The sequence below is a fragment of the Neodiprion lecontei genome, chromosome 7 (genome assembly GCF_021901455.1).
Source record: "Neodiprion lecontei isolate iyNeoLeco1 chromosome 7, iyNeoLeco1.1, whole genome shotgun sequence".
Lineage (NCBI taxonomy): Eukaryota > Metazoa > Arthropoda > Insecta > Hymenoptera > Diprionidae > Neodiprion > Neodiprion lecontei.
This window is the reverse complement of record NC_060266.1, coordinates 24,475,212-24,497,154: the sequence shown is the minus strand read 5'-3', so window position 1 is coordinate 24,497,154 and position 21,943 is coordinate 24,475,212. Positions and strand designations below refer to the sequence as shown.

At 41.3% G+C, this 21,943-nt stretch overlaps 4 protein-coding genes across 6 annotated transcripts in view; all 4 read left to right on the top strand.

Annotated features, from left to right (window-relative positions):
* LOC107221456 (peroxisomal hydratase-dehydrogenase-epimerase) overlaps positions 1-16,064 on the top strand; it is a 28,499-nt gene extending 12,435 nt beyond the window's left edge. Inside the window, exons 3-22 of the mRNA XM_015660454.2 lie at positions 8,108-8,234; positions 8,316-8,422; positions 8,505-8,678; positions 8,823-8,977; positions 9,881-10,010; positions 11,105-11,225; positions 11,518-11,571; positions 11,664-11,758; positions 11,851-11,977; positions 12,054-12,160; positions 12,250-12,423; positions 12,517-12,674; positions 12,764-12,892; positions 13,480-13,586; positions 13,760-13,857; positions 13,931-14,057; positions 14,140-14,246; positions 14,826-14,999; positions 15,071-15,225; positions 15,674-16,064. Of these exons, the coding sequence (XP_015515940.2) occupies positions 8,108-8,234; positions 8,316-8,422; positions 8,505-8,678; positions 8,823-8,977; positions 9,881-10,010; positions 11,105-11,225; positions 11,518-11,571; positions 11,664-11,758; positions 11,851-11,977; positions 12,054-12,160; positions 12,250-12,423; positions 12,517-12,674; positions 12,764-12,892; positions 13,480-13,586; positions 13,760-13,857; positions 13,931-14,057; positions 14,140-14,246; positions 14,826-14,999; positions 15,071-15,225; positions 15,674-15,815 (2,568 nt within the window). The 3' untranslated portion in view covers positions 15,816-16,064. The remainder of the gene's footprint in view (positions 1-8,107; positions 8,235-8,315; positions 8,423-8,504; positions 8,679-8,822; positions 8,978-9,880; positions 10,011-11,104; positions 11,226-11,517; positions 11,572-11,663; positions 11,759-11,850; positions 11,978-12,053; positions 12,161-12,249; positions 12,424-12,516; positions 12,675-12,763; positions 12,893-13,479; positions 13,587-13,759; positions 13,858-13,930; positions 14,058-14,139; positions 14,247-14,825; positions 15,000-15,070; positions 15,226-15,673) is intronic.
* LOC107221450 (15-hydroxyprostaglandin dehydrogenase [NAD(+)]) lies at positions 33-1,953 on the top strand. Its single transcript, XM_015660445.2, has 7 exons — positions 33-168; positions 547-641; positions 713-839; positions 919-1,025; positions 1,121-1,294; positions 1,384-1,538; positions 1,623-1,953. The coding sequence occupies exons 2-7, from the start codon at positions 549-551 to the stop codon at positions 1,756-1,758; spliced, it is 792 nt and encodes a 263-aa protein (XP_015515931.1). The 5' UTR covers positions 33-168; positions 547-548; the 3' UTR covers positions 1,759-1,953.
* On the top strand, positions 5,229-6,644 carry LOC107221449 (15-hydroxyprostaglandin dehydrogenase [NAD(+)]). Its single transcript, XM_015660444.2, has 6 exons — positions 5,229-5,330; positions 5,402-5,528; positions 5,608-5,714; positions 5,810-5,983; positions 6,108-6,262; positions 6,354-6,644. Exons 1-6 carry the CDS (start codon positions 5,238-5,240, stop codon positions 6,487-6,489), a joined length of 792 nt encoding a protein of 263 aa, XP_015515930.1. The 5' UTR covers positions 5,229-5,237; the 3' UTR covers positions 6,490-6,644.
* An 841-nt stretch (positions 16,065-16,905) lies between the features above and the next one.
* Positions 16,906-21,382, top strand: LOC124295425 (15-hydroxyprostaglandin dehydrogenase [NAD(+)]-like). Of its 3 annotated transcripts, none has more exons than XM_046745411.1 (7): positions 16,906-17,323; positions 17,631-17,725; positions 17,817-17,943; positions 18,025-18,131; positions 18,214-18,387; positions 18,532-18,686; positions 19,173-21,382. In XM_046745411.1, exons 2-7 carry the CDS (start codon positions 17,633-17,635, stop codon positions 19,306-19,308), a joined length of 792 nt encoding a protein of 263 aa, XP_046601367.1. In that variant the 5' UTR covers positions 16,906-17,323; positions 17,631-17,632; the 3' UTR covers positions 19,309-21,382. The 3 variants fall into 3 exon arrangements, with proteins under 3 accessions (XP_046601367.1, XP_046601366.1, XP_046601368.1); XM_046745410.1 differs by lacking the exon at positions 16,906-17,323 and adding an exon at positions 17,532-17,562; XM_046745412.1 differs by lacking the exon at positions 16,906-17,323 and adding an exon at positions 17,532-17,562 and having other exon boundaries at positions 19,111-19,236.
* The last annotated feature ends 561 nt before the right edge of the window (positions 21,383-21,943 follow it).

Genomic DNA, 21,943 nt, shown 5'->3' with positions numbered 1-21,943 from the left:
TTATTCGCTGACGGGATTTTAATTCTTTTTCTGATAATGCGAAAGTTTATCAGACATTTTGTTTCGAGATATCATCATCGATATCTCCACGTATAAATTAGAAGGCCCAGCGTTACCGCTTCTAATCACAGATCAGTTGTGTAACGAGCCCGGACCTGACTACAGCAAGTGAGTAGTTAAAATTTTGTAACGATCAATTTTCTAGGTGAAAAATTTTGCTACGCAAATTCTTCGCGTAAGCGAATCAACTGTTTCACAAAAAATTTGAAAATTGAATGCTATTCGAGAAGGCTGGAATATAAATACTGATCGCTCTTGCTTGTGTAAATTGAAAAATAAGATCAAATCAGCCGATCGACAAGTACAAATATGACGTAACTCACCGAGTACCTACCTATTGTTGAGATATATCTTATCAATCGTGGTCTAGGAAATTCCAGTGTTGCAATTGCACGCTTAAGCAATATCAAACTTTGCCTTATTAGGTCTGGAAGGAAATATATAACAGAGAAATATCGATAGTAGACCCTGTCGTTCGTTTTTCAGACATGGACGTGAAAAATAAAATCGCTCTGGTCACCGGAGGTGCGAACGGAATAGGTTTCGCCTACGTCAGAGAACTCTTGAAGAACGGAGCTGCGGTAAGTTTCGAAATTCAAAACGAACGCCGACCGGAGTTCGACGGAAAATTGATCCGATTCCTCTCCGACAGCACGTGGCTCTTCTGGATCTGGCAAACTCGAACGGCGACGAATCCGCGAGAAAACTGAACGAGGAATTCGGAGCGGATCGAGTGCTCTTCGTCGTCTGCGACGTGACGAAGTCGGAGGAGTTCGAAGGTAACTTGCCGCGCAATAAGCGAAGCTAGTCTCGAGTCGCGATCGACTGTAAAACCTGACCAATGAAATTATGAATCAGCGGCGTTCGCCACGACCGTCAAAGAGTTCGGCGGCCTCGACATCGTCATCAACAACGCTGGAATAATGGACGACGCGAGATGGGAGCTCGAGATCGCGATAAACTACGTGAGTCGATGAACCCTAGGGATTCGGGAAGAACACTTGGGAGAATCTCACCCGAGTCGCCTCGCAGATTTACGACAACCGTCTTCCTTTCACAGACCGCCGTCGTCCGCGGAACTCTGCTCGGCTACCGGTACATGGGTAAGGACAAAGGGAACAAAGGGGGCGTCATCGTCAACATATCATCGGTCGCAGGACTAGTGACGGGTCCAACTTTCCCCATTTACATCGCGACGAAACACGCAGTCATCGGCCTGACTAGATCGTTCGGGGTAAAGTGTTCAACAAATTACTTTCATCCTCTGTTACTGACTCATACTCATCGAGATGTTACTGACAGTCCTCTTTCCCTTCCAAACAGCTGCCTTATCACTTTGAGAAAACAGGCGTTCGAGTAGTCGCGATGTGCCCGTTCTTCACCAACACACAACTGATCACGGCGTCCGCCGGACGAACTCTCGATAGTGTGTCGGCGGAAGATCTTGAAAAATCAATTTCCCCCTACCCCATGCAAACGTGAGTCGTATTTTTCACAGTCCGAGGTCTCCTCGGCGCTCATTTCAACCTGCTGTAGAATAACCATTGCGTTTCATACCTCAGGCCTGAGAGCGTCGCTGAAGGTGTTCTGCACATCATACGAGTTGGAGATAATGGCAGCCTCTGGGTTGTCCAGAATGGAGAACCGGCGTTTGAAGTCCAGGTGGCCGATCAGCCGGTGAAAAAGGTTTCTGCCTGAGGCTAGCGATAAATCAGGCTGGATCAGTTGGATTGTGACAAAAGTCTTTCAAATTTATTACTTACGCGCCAGCTTCGGTCGATCCGAAACTTGGGAAACAAACCTCTGCGAGAATAGTTTGACAAAATTTTGGTCTTCTGTCACAATTCCGCATTTAATGTACTTCCAGGATTGAATAAAAAAATTGAATCGTAATTTTGTCAAATTCATTTGAAAGGCATCCTTTACGAAAGCCGCTATTCACGAAATTCCGTCTTACCGAAAGCAAGATGTGAACTTTAGAGAGCAGGAGGGAAGGACGTGGTAAAAAGAGATTTCTGATTTGTGTAATCTAAAATTACATGGTCAAGTCGTTAGACGTTGGATGAAGAAAACCTAATTTTTCTAAAGATTCCGACTCTTTTAGATCTGAAATGAGTTTCTTATTTCTTCTTACAAGTCATCTCTAGGTCTGAAAAAATGATTAAACAAAATCGGAACTGTTTTATATAAAGATAAAGAGTATTCATGATTCTGGGAGACCAGTAAAGTGGAAGGGCTGATATTTCACAAATTAGTGTCTTTCATCTGGTGATAAAAAAATATATGAGAATAGCTGGCAAATAAATTTTCTAACAGCGGCTGTTGGATCCGAATTGGCGTAATGGATCGTATAATACTTTGCAGTTGAATAATTTTCCAATATTAATCTACAATATGCGACTTGCGATTAAGCTGAAATGTTTACAACCGTCAAGAAGTTCGGTGGACTCTGTATCGTGACAAGCAACGCGGTATGATGAATGCGGATAATTTGTGATGGGAGCTTATGACGAAGATCAATCAGCGTGAAGCACGCATTTTATTTTCCAAAGTCAGTCGCGATACGGTAAAGCACGACTCTAAAAATTTCCGAAGACACGAATAGCGGAGAACGAGAAATTGGAATCGGCTTGATGACTTAGGCAAGTATTTACTTCCTTTTACCGGCCGTGATAGCAGCAACAATAGAAATTGCAACTCGCGCCGCAATTTCGCCACTTTCTATACGTTGCAGGATCGACAAGTCCACCGTTTTCTGGGAAAATCACATTGACGGAAGTTGATGTATAATCTTGACATCGCGTTACCATTCAATCGGAAGATAATTACTCGAGGTACCGCGACACGTGTGACATGACTTCATAATTATCTTATCAACATCGCTGCGATATCGACTAAATCGGCGTTCTCTGCCACGAGTAGATTGTCACCGTGCGTCTCGATTCGTTGATTACCGCGTATAAGTTTGCGGCTTGGTTCTACCTCAAAACTAGTTGTCTCTCACTGTCAGCCATGGACGTGGAAGGAAAAATAGCTCTGGTGACCGGGGCCGCCAGCGGAATAGGTTTCGCCTACGCGAAGGAACTTTTGCAAAATGGAGCCAAAGTGAGCTTTCGTTAAACTGAGACTGTAATATCGGTAAGCTTGAGTCTAACACGGTGATGTTAAAAATCAACAGCACGTTGCTATTCTCGATTTGGCAAGTTCGAGCGGCTCGGAATCGGCGAATAAATTGAACGGAGAATTTGGAAATGGAAAAGCAACCTTCATCCCGTGCGACGTGACGAAGGCTCAGGAATTTGAAGGTAATCGATCAAACCTTGAAACTTTAACCGTCCCGCCGTTTTTCTCGAGTCTATATCTCATTACTTAAACCCGTAAGCTGCGTTCGCCAAGACTGTCAAGGAATTTGGCGGACTTGACATCGTTGTCAACAACGCTGGTATAATGGACGATGAGCGATGGGAACTCGAGATCAACATTAATCTGGTAAGTTGTGAACCGTCAACTAAGTCCCGAGTATTTTACATCCTAACCGATCATCGATATCGTTAAAATCGTTTTACAGACTGCGGTTGTTCGCGGAACTTTGCTGAGCTTTCAGTATATGGGAAAAGACAAAGGTGGCAAGGGTGGCGTTGTGGTGAACGTTGCATCGACCGCCGGCATAACACCAGCGGTATATTTTCCAGTTTACAGTGGTACCAAGAATGCGGTAATCGGAGCGAGTCGATCCTTCGGGGTGAGATTAATATCCACGATATCAAAATTCGTACCGCTTTAGTTTTCCTCTGCGACTGTTTTGTTCATTTTTTTCTTGTACTTTTTTCTCATCTTCGCAGCATCCGTACCACTTTGAAAAATCGGCTGTTCGAGTGCTGACCATGTGTCCCCACATCACGCATACTCAATTGATAACCAAGGGTGCCGAACGAGCTCCCATCGAAAACGAGGCGAAGGAAAAGCTTTCCGGATACATGAAAAGTCTCCCCATGCAAACGTTAGAACAATTTGACCTCAAGTTTATCGGAAAGTCTGGCAAACGCGCGAGGAGCGCAGGTTTTTAACGAACTTGACACTTTAATTGCTTGCTTTTTCAGGCCTGAAAGCGTCGCAAAGGGTGTTATCAAGATCATTAAAGTCGGGGAAAATGGAAGCGTGTGGATGGTTGCTGACGGAGAGCCGGCCTGCGAACTCGACTTTCCAAGCTTCCCTGTAAAGAAGTAAACGACTTGGGGATAGTAATAATTTGACTAAACTGTACGAGACTTGATCCAACCAATAAAAGAATGTTTTTCGCGCCCACATTCAGGCTGAAAATCCTCGGTCAAAATCCTTGTCATTCATTTTTACCAAAACATGTCAAATCATTGTGGAATGAGATCGAAGACTTTGCGCAGATTCGAAGAGAAAAAACTGTCATTCTTAAACTTTTGTAAAGCCAAAATATGGTCGAAAAGATAAGTAGCACAATATGCGGTTGCAAAATAGATAGAAGCAGCCAATAATCCACTAAGCCCAAGTCCAAACTCGACGCTTCTAATCTTACGTAATATTTTATCGGATAAAGATAACTGGGTACGTGTTGTTTACAAATCACCGACTTTTTTTTAATGGACTTCACTTGATTTGAACGGGGTGTGTTCTCAACGAGTTTTCTGACAGGAGAATTAAAATTCTCTTATTTCAAGATATCATTATCGTTATCTTCACACACACACACATCGGAGAGCCGGCGCTTCTGTCATTTAAATAGAAATCAGTGGTTTAGCCACCTTGGGCGTTACTGCAAAGAGTAACTAAATCTTATACAACATTTCCCCTAATTTCTAGAGAAGATTTGAAAATTAAATGCGATTCCGAAAGTAGGTTGGATCGAAAATACTAGATGCTCTTGCTTACGTGTAAATTGGAAAAGTGATTGAAACATCCGATCGGAAGGTGAATATATTACGCAACTCGCAAAGTGCTACGATGTTAAAGTATATTTTATCTATTGCTATCCATCTTTTTTATCTAGTTATTTCATTATTGTTATTATTGATTGAAGATCCGCATCATCACCGTGCGTTTACAAATTTTGATACGATGCCTCAATACATCAGGGGGGAAAGATTTTATATCAGAGCCGGAAATCAGAAATATTCATCGTGAGTCCCGCCATTCAGCTTTCAGACATGGACGTGAAAAATAAAATCGCTCTGGTCACCGGAGGTGCGAACGGAATAGGTTTCGCCTACGTCAGAGAACTCTTGAAGAACGGAGCTGCGGTAAGTTTCGAAATTCAAAACGAACGCCGACCGGAGTTCGACGGAAAATTGATCCGATTCCTCTCCGACAGCACGTGGCTCTTCTGGATCTGGCAAACTCGAACGGCGACGAATCCGCGAGAAAACTGAACGAGGAATTCGGAGCGGATCGAGTGCTCTTCGTCGTCTGCGACGTGACGAAGTCGGAGGAGTTCGAAGGTAACTTGCCGCGCAATAAGCGAAGCTAGTCTCGAGTCGCGATCGACTGTAAAACCTGACCAATGAAATTATGAATCAGCGGCGTTCGCCACGACCGTCAAAGAGTTCGGCGGCCTCGACATCGTCATCAACAACGCTGGAATAATGGACGACGCGAGATGGGAGCTCGAGATCGCGATAAACTACGTGAGTCGATGAACCCTAGGGATTCGGGAAGAACACTTGGGAGAATCTCACCCGAGTCGCCTCGCAGATTTACGACAACCGTCTTCCTTTCACAGACCGCCGTCGTCCGCGGAACTCTGCTCGGCTACCGGTACATGGGTAAGGACAAAGGGAACAAAGGGGGCGTCATCGTCAACATATCATCACTCGCGGGCCTGATCACGGGTCCGAGCTTTCCCATTTACATCGCGACGAAGCACGCAGTCATCGGCCTGACTCGATCGTTCGGGGTAATGTGTTCACAAAAATATTCTCACCCTCACATTGCAAAGTCCTCGGGTCGTCGCAAGCCACGATATACCTACGCGCGTATAAAGGGGTTGAACCAAAGATGCTTTTTCCGATTCCATACAGCTGCCTTATCACTTCGAGAAGACAGGAGTTCGCGTTATCTCGATGTGCCCATCCTTCACCAACACGCAACTGATAACGCAATGCGTTGGACGGACCCTGGACAGCGTGGAGCAGGAAGAAATCGACGAAACGTTCTCCACTTTCACTCTGCAAAGGTCAGTAGCCATTTTTTACAGCGCCGTATCTCTTTCTGGACTTACATCGACTGACCCTATCGTACATTAACAATAACGTTTTATGCCGCAGACCGGAGAGCGTTGCTGTAGGTGTTCTGCACGCCATACGTGTTGGCGAGAATGGCAGCATCTGGATCGTGGACAAAGGGCAACCGGCATTTGAAGTACAGATGACCGATCAACCGGTGAAAAAGGTTTCCGCCTGAGGCCAGCGACTATTCGGGCGATCGTCTTGATGTCGATGAAAAGAAAACAAGAAAAGAAACATCACGTCAATTTTCTTTCAATTTATTTGCTTCTGTGGCAGCTTATGTAAATAAATTGAAAATTCATTATCTGTAATCCTTCGAATAAATACGATTCTCAAGTGACAAGCTCTGTAAATCCTTGTTCATCTTTGATTGTAACCAAAAACGCCGAATGAACTTTCGTCGACCAGACGACAAGGGAACACCTCTTAGAACGCTGAAATTTTTTCACCATACAAACCATGGTCGTACAATTTAACATAAGGTGTACGGTAGAGTTAATAAATTGCGTAAAACGCGTCGATTTTCCCAAATTTTAACGCAATTCATATTTTTCTCAGACGCTTTGGTCGGAATTCGAAGGAACAATTTGGGTAGATGGAAAGATGATTAGCGATCACTGTGAGACCTTCTCTGATAGTGGATATAAAAATTACCATAGCTAGTAACTGCCAAGCTAAATGATTTTCAAGTGAAAAGGGGTGAATCTTGAAAAGCCGAAATATTGTCATAAAGGCAAGTTAACCGATAAACGGTACAAAAAAAAGGAACGAAAAACAGTTCTAGATTTTTCTTGAGCTCAAAATACGGAGCTTCTCATCTCTGGTTCAAATTTGACAGCTTATACTTCACTACGGCTCTGAAATAATGATCGAGTAATTCATTTACATTTCAATGTATAAGATCAACCTGTCGTTGAAACTCCAACGGAGGAAAAGGAAGATTAATATTTAAGACAAAATACACAGCAGGTTTCATTTGTTGCGACATTTCACTCATCAATCTGTTGATGTATTCAATTTTACCCGGAGCAAAGAGAGGCTTACGAGATGAACCGACATATCAAAGGTTTTCAGATCCAGATCCATGATCCATAATCCATGATCCATGATCCAGAGATCTGATACTTTAGGCTACTTATCCGTTAGCGGGCACAATTAACGTTCCTACTCTTGGATAATATTTTATCGGTTGAAGATAACTAGGCAGGAGATTACAAATAGCTAACTCTGTTTCAGTTGTGTTAATTGATTAAACAGGGTGTGACCGCAACAAGTGAGTACAGATGATTTATGAATTAGACATTACATACCGTTTTTGGTAAACTAATTTTGATTGTTTGATTTCTTCGCGCAGAATTTAAGACACACAGTTTTTATTCGATGTACATTTTTAATAATTATTGATGTTAGTTCAATATACTTCAAGTAAAAATATTTCCCTGCTTCAAATCTGTTCCGACATTTCATTACGCAACCTAGTGTTGATAAAGTGACTACATTGATTTAATCTAAAGGTGATTAAAATTTTTCATATCATACAATGCAGGTATTGAATCGATATCACTGTGTTGCCAAATTCTCGATTGCAGGAAAATACATTTTTTCAGACATGGAGATACAGAACAAAATTGCGCTGGTTACCGGAGGCGCCAACGGCATAGGCTTCGCCTACGTCAGGGAACTATTGCGAAACGGGGCTGCGGTAAGTCGTGACGGTAAAAATATGACCAACGTAACAAATAATACGATTCAGCCAGCGAAGTCTATTAACGGTTAAACTTCCATTCGCGCAGCACGTGGCGATTCTCGATTTGGCGAATTCGAAGGGGGATGAATCGGCGAAAAAACTGAACGCCGAATTTGGACCCGACCGAGCAATTTTTATCGTCTGCGACGTGACGAAGCAACAGGAATTCGAAGGTAAGGTTCGTTCCTCATAGATATCTAGATTAAAACGTCATTTCGACCGAACCATAACGTTTTTCAATCAAACTTGCAAAGATGCGTTCGCCAAGGTCGTCAAGGAGTTCGGTGGACTCGACATCGTGATCAACAACGCCGGAATAATGGACGACGCGCGGTGGGAACTCATGATCGAGATCAACATAGTAAGCGTGTACATAAAATATCGTCAATCAGCAATCAAACTCCTCTACTTTCGATCGAATTCTCACCTTACGATTCTTCCAGACAGCGGTGGTGCGTGGTACTTTGTTGGCCTTCCGGTACATGGGAAAAGACAAGGGTGGCAAAGGAGGAACCCTCGTCAACGTTTCCTCGGTTGCCGGTCTGGTGCCGGCAATGCCTTTCCCCATTTACGGTGGTACAAAACACGCCGTAATTGGTATCAGTCGCTCGTTCGGGGTAAGATTGCAACAAAAAAAATTACAGTGAGATTTTGCAACGCGCCAAACACATCGGATCTATACTGCAAACGCAAATTTAGCATAGTGAGAAAAGCGCACACTGGATACGGCTCCTCGTTAATCTCTCTTCCGATTCCAACAGCACCCGTATCACTACGACAAATCGGAAGTCCGAATCCTGACGATGTGCCCGGGTGGCACGGAAACGCAGCTGGTTACGAAAGCTGGCGGACGAATGTTGGATATGGTTGAACAACAAGCTGTCTCTGACGCCCTCGGTAGCATCCCCATTCAACGGTTCGTATACACAGTAGAACCCTGCTAACGTCAGTCGTTCGGTCGACGTCCCCCCCCCCTCTCTTTTTTTCCGCGCATGCGCGCGCCGCCATTTCGGTCACGTGAGCGGCGCAGCTTTGCATATTCTTTGAAGAGGAGGGGGAAACGCTCGCGGTTTCATTCTGCGAAGAAAAAGCATGAGTAGGAGACAAACCGCTGATCCACGGACCGAACCGATATACAAAATTATTTCACTCACAATTATCCTGCACAAAATTATTTATTCCGCACTTACTGTTTTAACAGCTGATAACAATTCTGTGAAAAATTATCCTACACGGACATAATTACGAATCGCGAGATTATATATGTAATAAATAATATTCAGGCGCCTGCAATTTCGACAATTGTGTGCAAACAATGCTGGGCTGTAGGTTTGCACAGTTCCTTGCGTTGTGTGTACCTCGAGTTGTTGCGAATATGCATATAACCTCGGATTTATCATTGTCTTTTATGACAACTTTTATGACTATTTTATATATATATATATTTTTTTATTTTTTTGAGGTAATTGCTACGGGTATTATTTATCATGGCATAAATTCTGTCCTACATAATTATCTGACGCGTGAATTTTGTGCAGAATAATTTTACTGATGATCATTCTGCACAAAATAATTTTGGAAAGGATCGGCTTGCGTAATATACTAGCATCTAAGATTTGAAACAAAAATTGGACTCAATCTCTCTCGTGAAAATTTGGACAACCAATTGTTGCTACAAAAACTAGTCAGTAGGGATTCCGTCCCTTTTTTTTTCGCTCTTTGCGCTTACAACAGAATTTCAGACACATTAATTGACTGAAAAATGGCTCGAGCTAAATTTCACGATCATTCTTGCTGACGACGATATTTCCTTCCTCAGACCAGAGAGCGTGGCGAAGGGCATGATGGAAATCATAAAGGTTGGCAAAAGCGGAAGTGTGTGGCTCGTTAACAACGGGGAACCGGCTTGCGAGGTCGACATTCCTGACTCACCGGTGACGAAGGCTTCGGCGTGAAGGTGAAAGCTTATTGGTTTCAGTTGTACGCCTGCATTGATGCAGGGCGAATAAAACGATCAAGAATGACATCGAGCGGAAAAATTTCTTAACCCTGATATACTTCATTGTTAAATCGTTTACAATGTACGAAATCACGTACACCTGTGATGGACAAGTATTCTAATACGAAGATTAGGTTTAAGTACATCATATTTATAAATAGTTTATCAACCGTAGAAGGTTACATGAATCCATCTTTCGGATAGCTGTCGAAGTTGCCGGATTATTCAAGGCCAGGCTTATCTGGCTGTTATTGTCGGTGATTTTATGGAAGAATAGTGACTTGTCATCGCGAAATCTCTAACTCGATTACGCGGATGAGTTGGCAGAAATTTGGATACCAATACGAAAACATCTTTGGATTGAAAACGATGATAAATTTCTAGTCAATCTTTCAAACGTTGCGATAAAGGTTGTTAAATTACCGTCATAATGAGCTGGGTCAAAGGTAGCGAGTGAAAGATATCGACGAATCAGCTTTCGCGATTTTTTCTTGCGTAAGAAATAATCTCAATTAAGCACATAATTCGCCTCTTTGACTCGATAATTTATCGAAAATTGCATGTAATGAATTTCCGTTAGGTCATCTCGGTGCTTAATTTATGTTTTTCAAAATTTTCAAGACAAAATTGTGGCGAATGCGTTCTCCGGTAATTGACATTGCACAATGTCGAAGGAGAAACACGCGAAGGAAATTAGATGGTTCGTGCTTTTCACCTCCGTGTCTCCTCGAATTACAGAGAGTAAAAATAATAATCGGTGTATGACGGGGCAGAAAATGCATGTAAACAAATCGCGACATTCCGACCTTCGTTTCACCCGCGGGCCACTATCAATCATCTTCGAGCCTTGTTTCTTTTTCTCCAAACTTGAATCGGCCCTTTCACACACGCTTAAATTTATCTCCGGAAGGCCGATCGTGTTCCGTTCACCGGATGGCATGCAGGTGGGGAAATTGCGAAGTGTTCAACGCACAGGATGGATTACTCAGCGAGGAGGCGGTCCGATGGAAAATGTCCGTCGTTCCCCCCATATCATCTTGGTAGATAAGTTCCGAGACGAGTGACCAGCAATACAATAAACCGCTGAGATCCGCTCTCGCTACTTCGCTTTATCGATTACTGCGTAGTTATTCGCTTGGACTTGAACTGACCAGTGCAAATATCAGTGAGTACAGAACACCGATTAACGTGAAATTCGATTGAGGAAATCGATGGACTAAGGCGTGATGAATGCGAAAATAATTCTGACAACAGAGGGATCGGTCTGCTTTCGATGTTTGAAAAATTGCCGTGGTTTTTTAATATGAATATTTCTGTAGAAATTTACGAATGAGAGATCGAATTTTATCAATCTACTGGTAAATAATCGAAGAGAAATATAGTGATCGTTGAAAAGGGCGACATTTAATTCAATTTCGATTTGTGATTGTTAACGAACCTTTCTATTCATATTTTAGCCAGCTCCGTTCGATCTCACATCGTTGATCACGCACTATGTAGCGTAAATATAAGTATTACACAACTTTGTTATCTGACGTTTATCAACGGCTGATAATTTCCCGACCTTATAAACGATCGTGCGTTCTGCCTGCAAATGTTTCAGAAATGGCGATAGAAAATAAAATTGCTTTGGTAACCGGAGGGGCGAACGGAATTGGCCTGGAATACGTGAAAGCACTCCTGCGAAATGGGGCTGCGGTAAGTTTGAGAATATAGTATAGTCATAAAAAAAGGTTGTTAGATCGAATCACTGGAAGGCGTCTGACGAAGAACCGGTTCTCTATCCGTAGCACGTTGCTATCCTTGATTTGGCGAACTCGAACGGTGACAAAGTGGTGAGCAAACTCAACGAGGAATTCGGAAAGGGCAAGGTAATCTTCATCGTCTGCGACGTGACGAAACCGGAAGATCTGGAAGGTAATTGAGTTGAGAGTTAAAGAAAACAAAAAGTGACCCGCATAATCCAACACTTTGGACCGTTTGACTGTTGAAGCTGGATTCGCCAAGACTGTCAAGGAATTCGGCGGACTCGACATCGTCATCAACAATGCCGGTATAATGGACGACTCGCGGTGGGAACTCATGATCGACATCAATCTGGTAAGCTGGATTAAAGGCGGACAAAACTTTCGAGTTGTCGAAGTTTTTACCAAAGAACGAAATTTTTATCGTCACTTTTCGCATCACAGAACGCCGTCGTACGCGGAGTACTGCTGGGCTTGAAGTACATGGGAAAAGATAACGGTGGAAAAGGAGGAACCATCGTCAACATCGCTTCGATAGCTGGTCTTGTACCAGTTACTATTTTCCCGATCTACGCTGCTACCAAACACGCCATTATCGGCCTAAGTCGGTCATTCGGGGTAAGTATGGGAACAAAAAACATTCGAAATTGAAATGGGTTTGAGGCACGATGATAGTGTCCTGATGTAACGGGTGAATATATTCTGATTCAGCAACCGTATCACTACGAGAAAAGTGGTGTAAGATTTGTAACGGTATGTCCAAGCGCCACGAACACCCAACTGATAACCAAAAGCGGTGGACGGATCCTGAAGGGTGTCGTCGACGAAAAGGAACACTCAAGAATGCTTTCCCATTTTGGAGATCAATCGTCAGTATAATCGTTCTCTATCACTACTCGACTCGTCGACTTTGATAGCAATCGACCCCGGTAATCTGACCTTTGATTTAACTTTCCAGGCCGGAGTTTGTCGCCAATGAAGTGATGAAGATGATTCGAAACGAGAAGAACGGCAGCGCGTGGCTAGTTGCCAATGGGGAACCAGCGTATGAGGTGGATATCCCTGACACGCCTGTGAGGAAGGCTTAAGATATCTTCATGGAACTCTTTGACTTAGCGATATTATGTCATGCTTAAGTAACTACTTGAATAAAGAGATTTTTGTTTACCCACATGTAACGGCTGCGTAGCCTGAATTGTTGACACTTCGTGAGTAGACGCTTGGAAATTGAATAAGTTAACATGCTTGAATAGCAAATAAGGGGAACGCAAAACTGACTGAAGTGTACGAAGAGTTTTGTGGATTATTTAAGTTGTAAAAAGCGTCGCCTTGAAGCTTACTAGAATCATTTAGCTTTGGGGTTAACTACTTTCAAGGATGAAAAAACCTGTTTCACTACCTCGTTTTGTGAAAATATTCATCATTATCATTTTCAAGGTGAAACTCGAAGCTTGTAAAAGCGACGATGCACGTGCACGTTTGGAGTTGTATAACCGTAGGTTAATCTCAAAGGTTTTGAATCGTTATTAGATACAGCAGTGTGATATAATTTGGATCTTTACTACTCGCACAGCTAATTACATTGATCATATCTGCGCGATGATGTAAGAAAAAATTGTTGACAGCTAGGTTATAGATAAAGAAGTTAATATGTTTCATATTGCGTATCAATAGCCTCGTGGTTATCATACAATGCACTGGTCGAGGCCAAGAGTATAAAAGTCTCGTCTCTCCTAGCGAAACCATTAATTTAGTCGCAGAAAAATTAGGAAGCAGACCGAGTAAGTTACTTCAGTTGATAATGAACACTTGATGGTATTCAACCCGAGTTGTTCTCAGGTTGCCAAAGTTTTCGAGACTCTATCATGCGTTTATCGTCATACAGTGAAATCGTACATTGCCATCCACGACATATCCGAAAAATGATTGACGCTTTATTCTCATGTTCACGTAGAAATGTTCACGATTAAGAATAAATCCGTTCTGATCACTGGAGGGGCTAACGGACTTGGCTTTGCCTACGCTACGGAACTTTTGCGAAATGGAGCCGCGGTAAGTTTCGCGCACCTCACTAAAATTCAATGGCTCAAGTAAGACAAGTGCGAGTTTATTTTTTTCCCAACAGCGAGTGGCGGTTCTCGATTTGAAGAACTCGAACGGGGAAGAAGCGGAGAAGAAGCTTAACAGTACGTCCGGAAATGGAAAGGCGCTCTTCATCGTGTGCGACGTGACAAAACCCGAGGAGCTGGAAGGTAATTCAAAAGTCTTTTACCCGAACCTGTGGAACAATTTACACTGACCGTAACGACATGCTTTTCTAATCGACATTCAAAGCTGCGTTTGCCAAGACCGTCAAGGAGTTCGGTGGACTCGACATCGTGATCAACAACGCTGGAATAATGGACGATTCACGTTGGGAGCTCATGATCAACATTAATTTGGTGAGATGTTATCTGCCATATCATGCCGTATGTGCTCAAGCATGGATTAGATAATCATCAGAATTTAGCAGGTTCAATACAATCAAGCATGGACCAAGTAATTATCCGAGGCATAAAAGGGGTCCGCTAATCAATAAAAAACATTGGATCCTACAGTTTTCACAAGCACATGAATTAGATCGTGCTGATCACCTTAGTGATACTTCAATTGTGGCCATATTCATTGGATGCATTTGAAAGCCATCGTCGCGAGTGGCACACATGCTTCACAATTCACGTGAACACTGAAACACTAATTTTCAAACAATCGAGTGTACCAAGTATTGAACAATTTTTGTCTCGCAACTTGCTCAATGTCGGGTTTCAGTCATGGATAGGACAATGGATGAGAGAAGAAGGCATATATATTGTAAGGAAGTAGATATTAATTAGGGTGTTTTACAAAAGATATTTAACATACGTATTTTTATGCTCAAGTGAAACTTTTCTTTTTTTTTTTTTTTGACACACCCCAGTTGACTTTTCGTACGTTGTTCTCTAATATCGTTGACACGTTCCTATCACCTTTTCCTGATACAGACAGCCTTGACTCGCGGAACGTTGCTGGGGCTTAAATACATGGGAAAAGACAACAACGGCAAGGGAGGAGTAATCGTGAACGTATCTTCAGTTCTCGGCCTGATGCCAATTGAAATTTTCCCCATCTACAGCGGGACCAAACACGCGGTCGTCGGTCTGACGCGATCATTTGCGGTAAAGAGTGAAAGTTGAAAATGTTTTTGGTATTTCGTCTGGGTTTGATGCTCATTTTCCTGTCAATCCAGAAACCATATCACTACGATAGGACCGGTGTAAGAATGCTGACCGTCTGTCCGGGCGCTGCGGATACTCAACTGCTTACCCAATGCGATGGACGAACGTTGGACTGCATCAGCTTGGAAGCGATCCAACAAATTAAGGCGGCCTACCCAGTAATATCGTGCGTATTCTTTCGTCCAATTTCTCATTATCACGATACCAGAGAGAGTGACATTTCTAGTTGAGATCGTTCCACAGCCCGTGACCGTTTCCAATTCCTATCCCTAACGAAAAGTACGGTTCTGAGTATAAGATGAAAATAAGTTTTATAGCGGAAATCAGACAAGTCCGTTATGTTTCACTCTGATTTTTAAGTAGTCGAAAACTATTTTCCCGTTTGGCAGAAAGAATTATGTAAACTGAACAACAAGATTTAATGACGTATAATAACCGGAAAATTCTCGATCGGCAAACTATGATCACGACAAATGGATACTTGTGCCATATTTCTTTCTGGTTTCAAGGATATTTAAACCGTTACCGTAACGATACCCATTTCATCAGTATATTCCAGTATAGATACTGGATAGAAAATGCTCGTCGGTTTTGAAACGTTGCTGTTTCCTCAGGACCGATGAAGCCGCGAAGGGTATGATTCACGTTATCCAAAAGGCGGAAAATGGCGGCGTGTGGATCATCGAATCCGGGAAACCGCCTTACGAAGCTGCGGTTTCCGATTATCCCACCGCGAAGATCCCGACTGAAGGATAAATCGATCGATTCGTGCTGAAGAGCACGTGCCAATTCACCCGGTGAAAATGAATAGATTCAAATCAGACGCTGCCGTAATTTTCGAAGTAAATTTTAATCGAACCCAAACGAAAATTGTCTAATAGTTTGATAGTCAAATACCTACATCAAATTTTCTCGCTTCAAACGAATCCGGACTAATTTCTTTTTACTGAGTATCGCCTTAATCTTTCTAACAATTGAATACGAAATATTTACACGTAATATGAATTGAATTCTCATTATTCTTCCTTCTCGTTATACCCGATTGGTAAGTACTTTAAAAATCATTTTATTTACGAATGTTTCAAATGAAAATAAGTACGTATATTGTGTGTATAATACATTTTAAATTCTAAACTAAACTAAGTACGTGTCCACATATTTGAAAATAGCAGTGATCTGATACGTAGACAAACTATGATTATAACAAATGGATTCTCTACTAAAAATACGTTCTATTATACTGTGGGACAAGATAATCCACGCGCGTCGCAAGAATGAAAAATATGCAATAAATTTCGAGTTCAAGCGATTAGAACGATGAGAAAACTTTGTTTTACGTTTGCGTTTTTCAAACTTTGCAAAGTTTTTACAACAAACTCTAGGAACACGTGTTGGATCAATAGTTTCTTGTAATAAGGCTGATAGTAATGAACTCACTCGGTGAGCCGTATAATTTAGTAGTTTCAAGATCGTTAATTATAGAGTTTAGTTATTTTTTTTCTTTGTTTGTTCACGATTTAACGTAGCAACGTGTGCGAATAAGAATGTTGAATATAGTTACAGTACAACGCGTATCATCGGACGATGCAGCGCGAACGCGTGAGTTGTAACATTGTACGTTTACCGTTCTATACATTTTATCAGGATAAACTAAGAACATATTTTCCGTTGCGCGTCTAGGCGATAAGATATTCCATAATTTTCTTTCGCGACATTCATAAAAAATATCCATCTATCTGTTATAATATGACTGACGGCCCCGCCATTATATCAGATACGCGAAACGTACGGTTGTCTATATTATACGTTGTCACGTGACACGTGGAATTCGAAAGGAAAATATATACCGCAAGTATACATCCATGCCCAGATTAGACAAAATTCTAACATGTGTAATAAAATATACATGCATATATATTTTGAACTATGGTTTCTTCTTTTTATTTATTTTTTCCTTATCTCAAATTCATGTTCTTAATGCAGATGTTTTTGGATTCCAATTCAATTTCACCTGGAGCGAAGAGTGGCGAAGAAACTACATGTCACGGGCTTGATATCTTATTGTTAGACCAAGAAATGACCTTGGAGGTTCCAGCAGAATCCATGATTCGGATACTTTAGGCTACTTATCCGTTAGCGGGCACAATTAACGTTCCTACTCTTGGATAATATTTTATCGGTTGAAGATAACTAGGCAGGAGATTACAAATAGCTAACGCTGTTTCAGTTGTGTTAATTGATTAAACCGGGTGTGACCGCAACAAGTGAGTACAGATTATTTATGAATTACACATTTTATTACCTCTTTGGTAAACTAATTTTGAATCTTTGATTTTTTCGCGCAGAATACAAGACACTCAGTTTTTATCCAATCTGCATTTTTAATAATTATTGATGTCAATTCAATATACCTCAAGTCAAAATATTTGACTGGTTCAAATCTGTTTCGATGACATCAACTTAATCTAGATTCGATTGAAATTGTTCATGACATATAAAGCAGGTATTGAATCGATATTACTGAGTTGCCAAATTCGAACGACATTGCAAGAAAATTTCTTTTTTTTTCAGACATGGAGATACAGAACAAAATTGCATTGGTAACCGGAGGGGCCAACGGCATAGGCTTCGCCCACGTCAGGGAACTATTGCGAAACGGGGCTGCGGTAAGTAGTGACAGTAAAAATACGACCAACGTAACAAATAATACGATTCAGCCAGTGAAGTCTATTTACGGTTAAACTTCCATTTGCGCAGCACGTGGCGATTCTCGATTTGGCGAATTCGAAGGGGGATGAATCGGCGAAAAAACTGAACGCCGAATTCGGATCCGACCGGGCAATTTTTATCGTCTGCGACGTGACGAAGCAACAGGAATTCGAAGGTAAGGTTCGTTCCTCATAGATATCTAGATTAAAACGTCATTTCGACCGAACCATAACGTTTTTCAATCAAACTTGCAAAGATGCGTTCGCCAAGGTCGTCAAGGAGTTCGGTGGACTCGACATCGTGATCAACAACGCCGGAATAATGGACGACGCGCGGTGGGAGCTCATGATCGAGATCAACATAGTAAGCGTGTACATAAAATATCGTCAATCAGTAATCAAACTCCTCTACTTTCGATCGGATTCTCACCTTACGATTCTTCCAGACAGCCGTGGTGCGTGGTACTTTGCTGGCCTTCCGGTACATGGGAAAAGACAAGGGTGGCAAAGGAGGAACCCTCGTCAACGTTGCCTCCGTGGCCGGTCTGGTTCCGGGAAAGCCTTTCCCCATATACCACGGCACAAAACACGCCGTAATTGGTATCAGTCGCTCGTTCGGGGTAAGATTGCAACAAAGAAAATTACAGTGAGATTTTGCAACGCGCCAAACACATTGGGTCTACACTGCAAACGCAAATTTAGCATATTGAGAGAAGCGCACACTGGATACGGCTCCTCGTTAATCTCTCTCCCGATTCCAACAGCACCCGTATCACTACGACAAATCGGGAGTTCGAGTCCTGACGTTGTGCCCGGGTGGCACGGAAACGCAACTGGTTACGAAAGCTGGCGGACGAATGTTGGATATGGTTGAACAACAAGAGCTCTTTGATCTCCTCGACAGCATCCCTATTCAACGGTTCGTATACACAGTAGAACCCTGCTAACGTCAGTCGCTCGGTCGACGTCCACCCCCCCTCTCTTTTTTTCCGCGCATGCGCGCGCCGCCGTTTCGGTCACGTGAGCGGCGCAGCTTTGCATATTCTTTGAAGAGGAGGGGGAAACGCTCGCGGTTTCATTCTGCGAAGAAAAAGCACGAGTAGGAGACAAACCACTGATCCACGGACCGAACCGATATACAAAATTATTTCACTCGCAATTACCATGTACAAAATTATTTCACACGTACCGCAAGCGCGCACATTTGTAGAAGACTATCTGAAACCAAAATTGGACCCGATCGCTTTCGTGGAAATTTGGACGACCAATTGCTGCTACAAAAACTAATCAGTGGAAATTCTTTCTCTTATTTTATGTTTCCTCAATTCTTTTGCTTCTAACAGAATCTCCGACTCGAGCTAAATTTCGCGATCATTTTTACTGACGACAATGTCTCGTTCCTCAGACCAGAGAGTGTGGCGACGGGCATGATTGAAATCATAAAGGCTGGCAAAAGTGGAAGTGTCTGGATGGTCGACAACGGAGAACCGGCTTGGGAGGTCGACATTCCCGAATATCCGGTGAAGAAGGCTTCGACGTGAGGGTGAAAGCTTATCGACTTCGGTTGTACGCCGGCATTGATGCAGGGCGAAAGAAACGATCGAGAATGACACCAAGCGGAAAATTTTTCAACCCCGACCTACTTCATTGTTAAATCGTTTACGATGTACGAAATCACACGTACCTCAAATGGATTAGCATATTCTAATACGAAGTTTAGATTCGAGTACACAATCTCGAATAACGAATAAGATAATATTTCAGAATTTTTGTTTCTTTTACTTTGGAGTCGGTATCGACGGCATCGAGCAAAGAGTCGACGATGAGTTCAGCAATCTTACTGAATGACAAATAGAGACGATTTTGAAGAAAGAACGTCGAAGCCAATAACCAAATATAAATAATTTTCGATTGAATCGAACATTTTTTCCCGATTAATCGACTGACTCGATTATTTTTCCCTCACAATCAGTTTTTGTTTTTTACTCCAATGAACGACGCAATGCAATATCAATTTATGTGATTAGAGTATCGATTACTATCATTGTCTTACTAACTAAGTAACTACCTGATGTGATAAATGAAGGATAAATGAATATTTTTACCTGAAATTGAAAAATATTTTGGATGAAACTATAAATTATCAATAATCTTTACCGCTATCAAGACAACGTATTGAAATTTACGAAATGTTTGTTTCATATGCGCCGTTTCAAAGAAATGAGAAGTAATCGGTTAATCGATTAACTTTTACCGATTCAATCGATTGATAGATTACTTCCGTTATTCTTCCTTACAGTTATACCCAATTGGTAAGTACTTCGGTTATGTATCGATGCGTGAAATTGTTTTTAAACTGTTTTTTTTTTTTCTAACATTTACAATTTCGAAGGATATACTTCACCTGCACGATGAAACTTGATGCAAATACGACACGTGAGAAAAGAAACAACGGAATAACAGGTAACATCGTGTAAGAAAAATGTAATTATACTCATACTTAGACATGAAAATCCTCCAGTTGAAACGTAATGGAATTGCAGGGAGTTATTTATACAGGTACAATATTAGGTATTTACACGTACGAGTCTGAGTGATAAATATAAAAAATCATTTACTTACGAATGTTTGAAATAAAAATAAGTACATATATTGTTTGTATAATACATTTTAAATTCTAAACTAAACTAAGTACGTGTCCACATATTTGAAAATAGCAGTGATCTGATACGTAGACAAACTATGATTATAACAAATGGATTCTCTGCTAAAAATACGTTCTATTATACTGTGGGAGAAGATAATCCGCGCGTGTCGCAAGAATGAAAAATATGCAACAAATTTCGAGTTCAAGCGATTAGAACGATGAGAAAACTTTGTTTTACGTTTTCGTTTTTCAAACTTTGCAAAGTTTTTACAACAAACTCTAGGAACACGTGTTGGATCAATAGTTTTTTGTAATAAGGCTGATAGTAATGAACTCACTGGGTGAGCCGTATAATTTAGTAGTTTCAAGATCGTTAATCATAGAGTTTAGTTATTTTTTTTCTTTGTTTGTTCACGATGTAACGTAGCAACGTGTGCGAATAAGAATGTTAAATATAGTTACAGTACATCGCGTATCATCGGACGATGCAACGCGAACGCGTGAGTTGTAACATTGTACGTTTACCGTTCTATACATTTTATCAGGATAAACTAAGAACATATTTTCCGTTGCGCGCCTAGGCGATAAGATATTCCATAATTTTCTTTCGCGACATTCTTAAAAATATCCATCTATCTGTTATAATATGACTGACGGCCCCGCCATTATATCAGATACGCGAAACGTACGGTTGTCTATATTATACGTTGTCACGTGACACGTGGAATTCGAAAGAATAATACATACCGCAGGTATACATCCATGCCCAGATTAGACAAAATTCTAACATGTGTAATAAATTATACATGCATATATATTTTGAACTATGTTTTCTTCTTTTTACTTATTTTTTCCTTGTCTCAAGGTCAGCTTTATACGTGCAGTATTACACGTACACGAATTTATAAACGATTTAACGAGGGCGAGTTCACCAAAACTTGTTATTTTATATATATTACACAGCAAAGCGAAGGCTCGAAAATATTCAACTCTACAGCAGAGCCCGATACCAAATTATCTCGAATCGAAACACTTCTATAATTTTTTTTTTTTTTTTCTACTTAACGTACATCCTCAAAGTTGGCACGCAGGATCTTGTTACATACATATAACGAGACTGACTCGGATAGATTGTCTATGTACATTATAATTCAAATTATTTTTCTCGTTTTTTTTTCTTGTTATTTCCATACCAGGTAAATATTATATTTTTTTCTTAAGTAGAAACAGAGCATCACCGAAGACAAAAATATCCAGTATAGAATTGTCGTCCTTTTTTTTGTTTCTCTTCTTAAGGAATCCTACAATTTTTCATCTCATCATTGCTTCTACTTTATAGGACCAAAATTATCATCAAGCTTCGAAGAAATTTTTACAACACTTTTTTTAATCAGGAATTCCCTTTTAAGGCATACAATATTACAGTATTATTTTAACTCCCAGAAAAATATTAACCAATTGTTTGCCGCGAAACGAGATAGACAAGGTACGTGAGATACATCTTAGATGGATATATATTCGAAACTTGA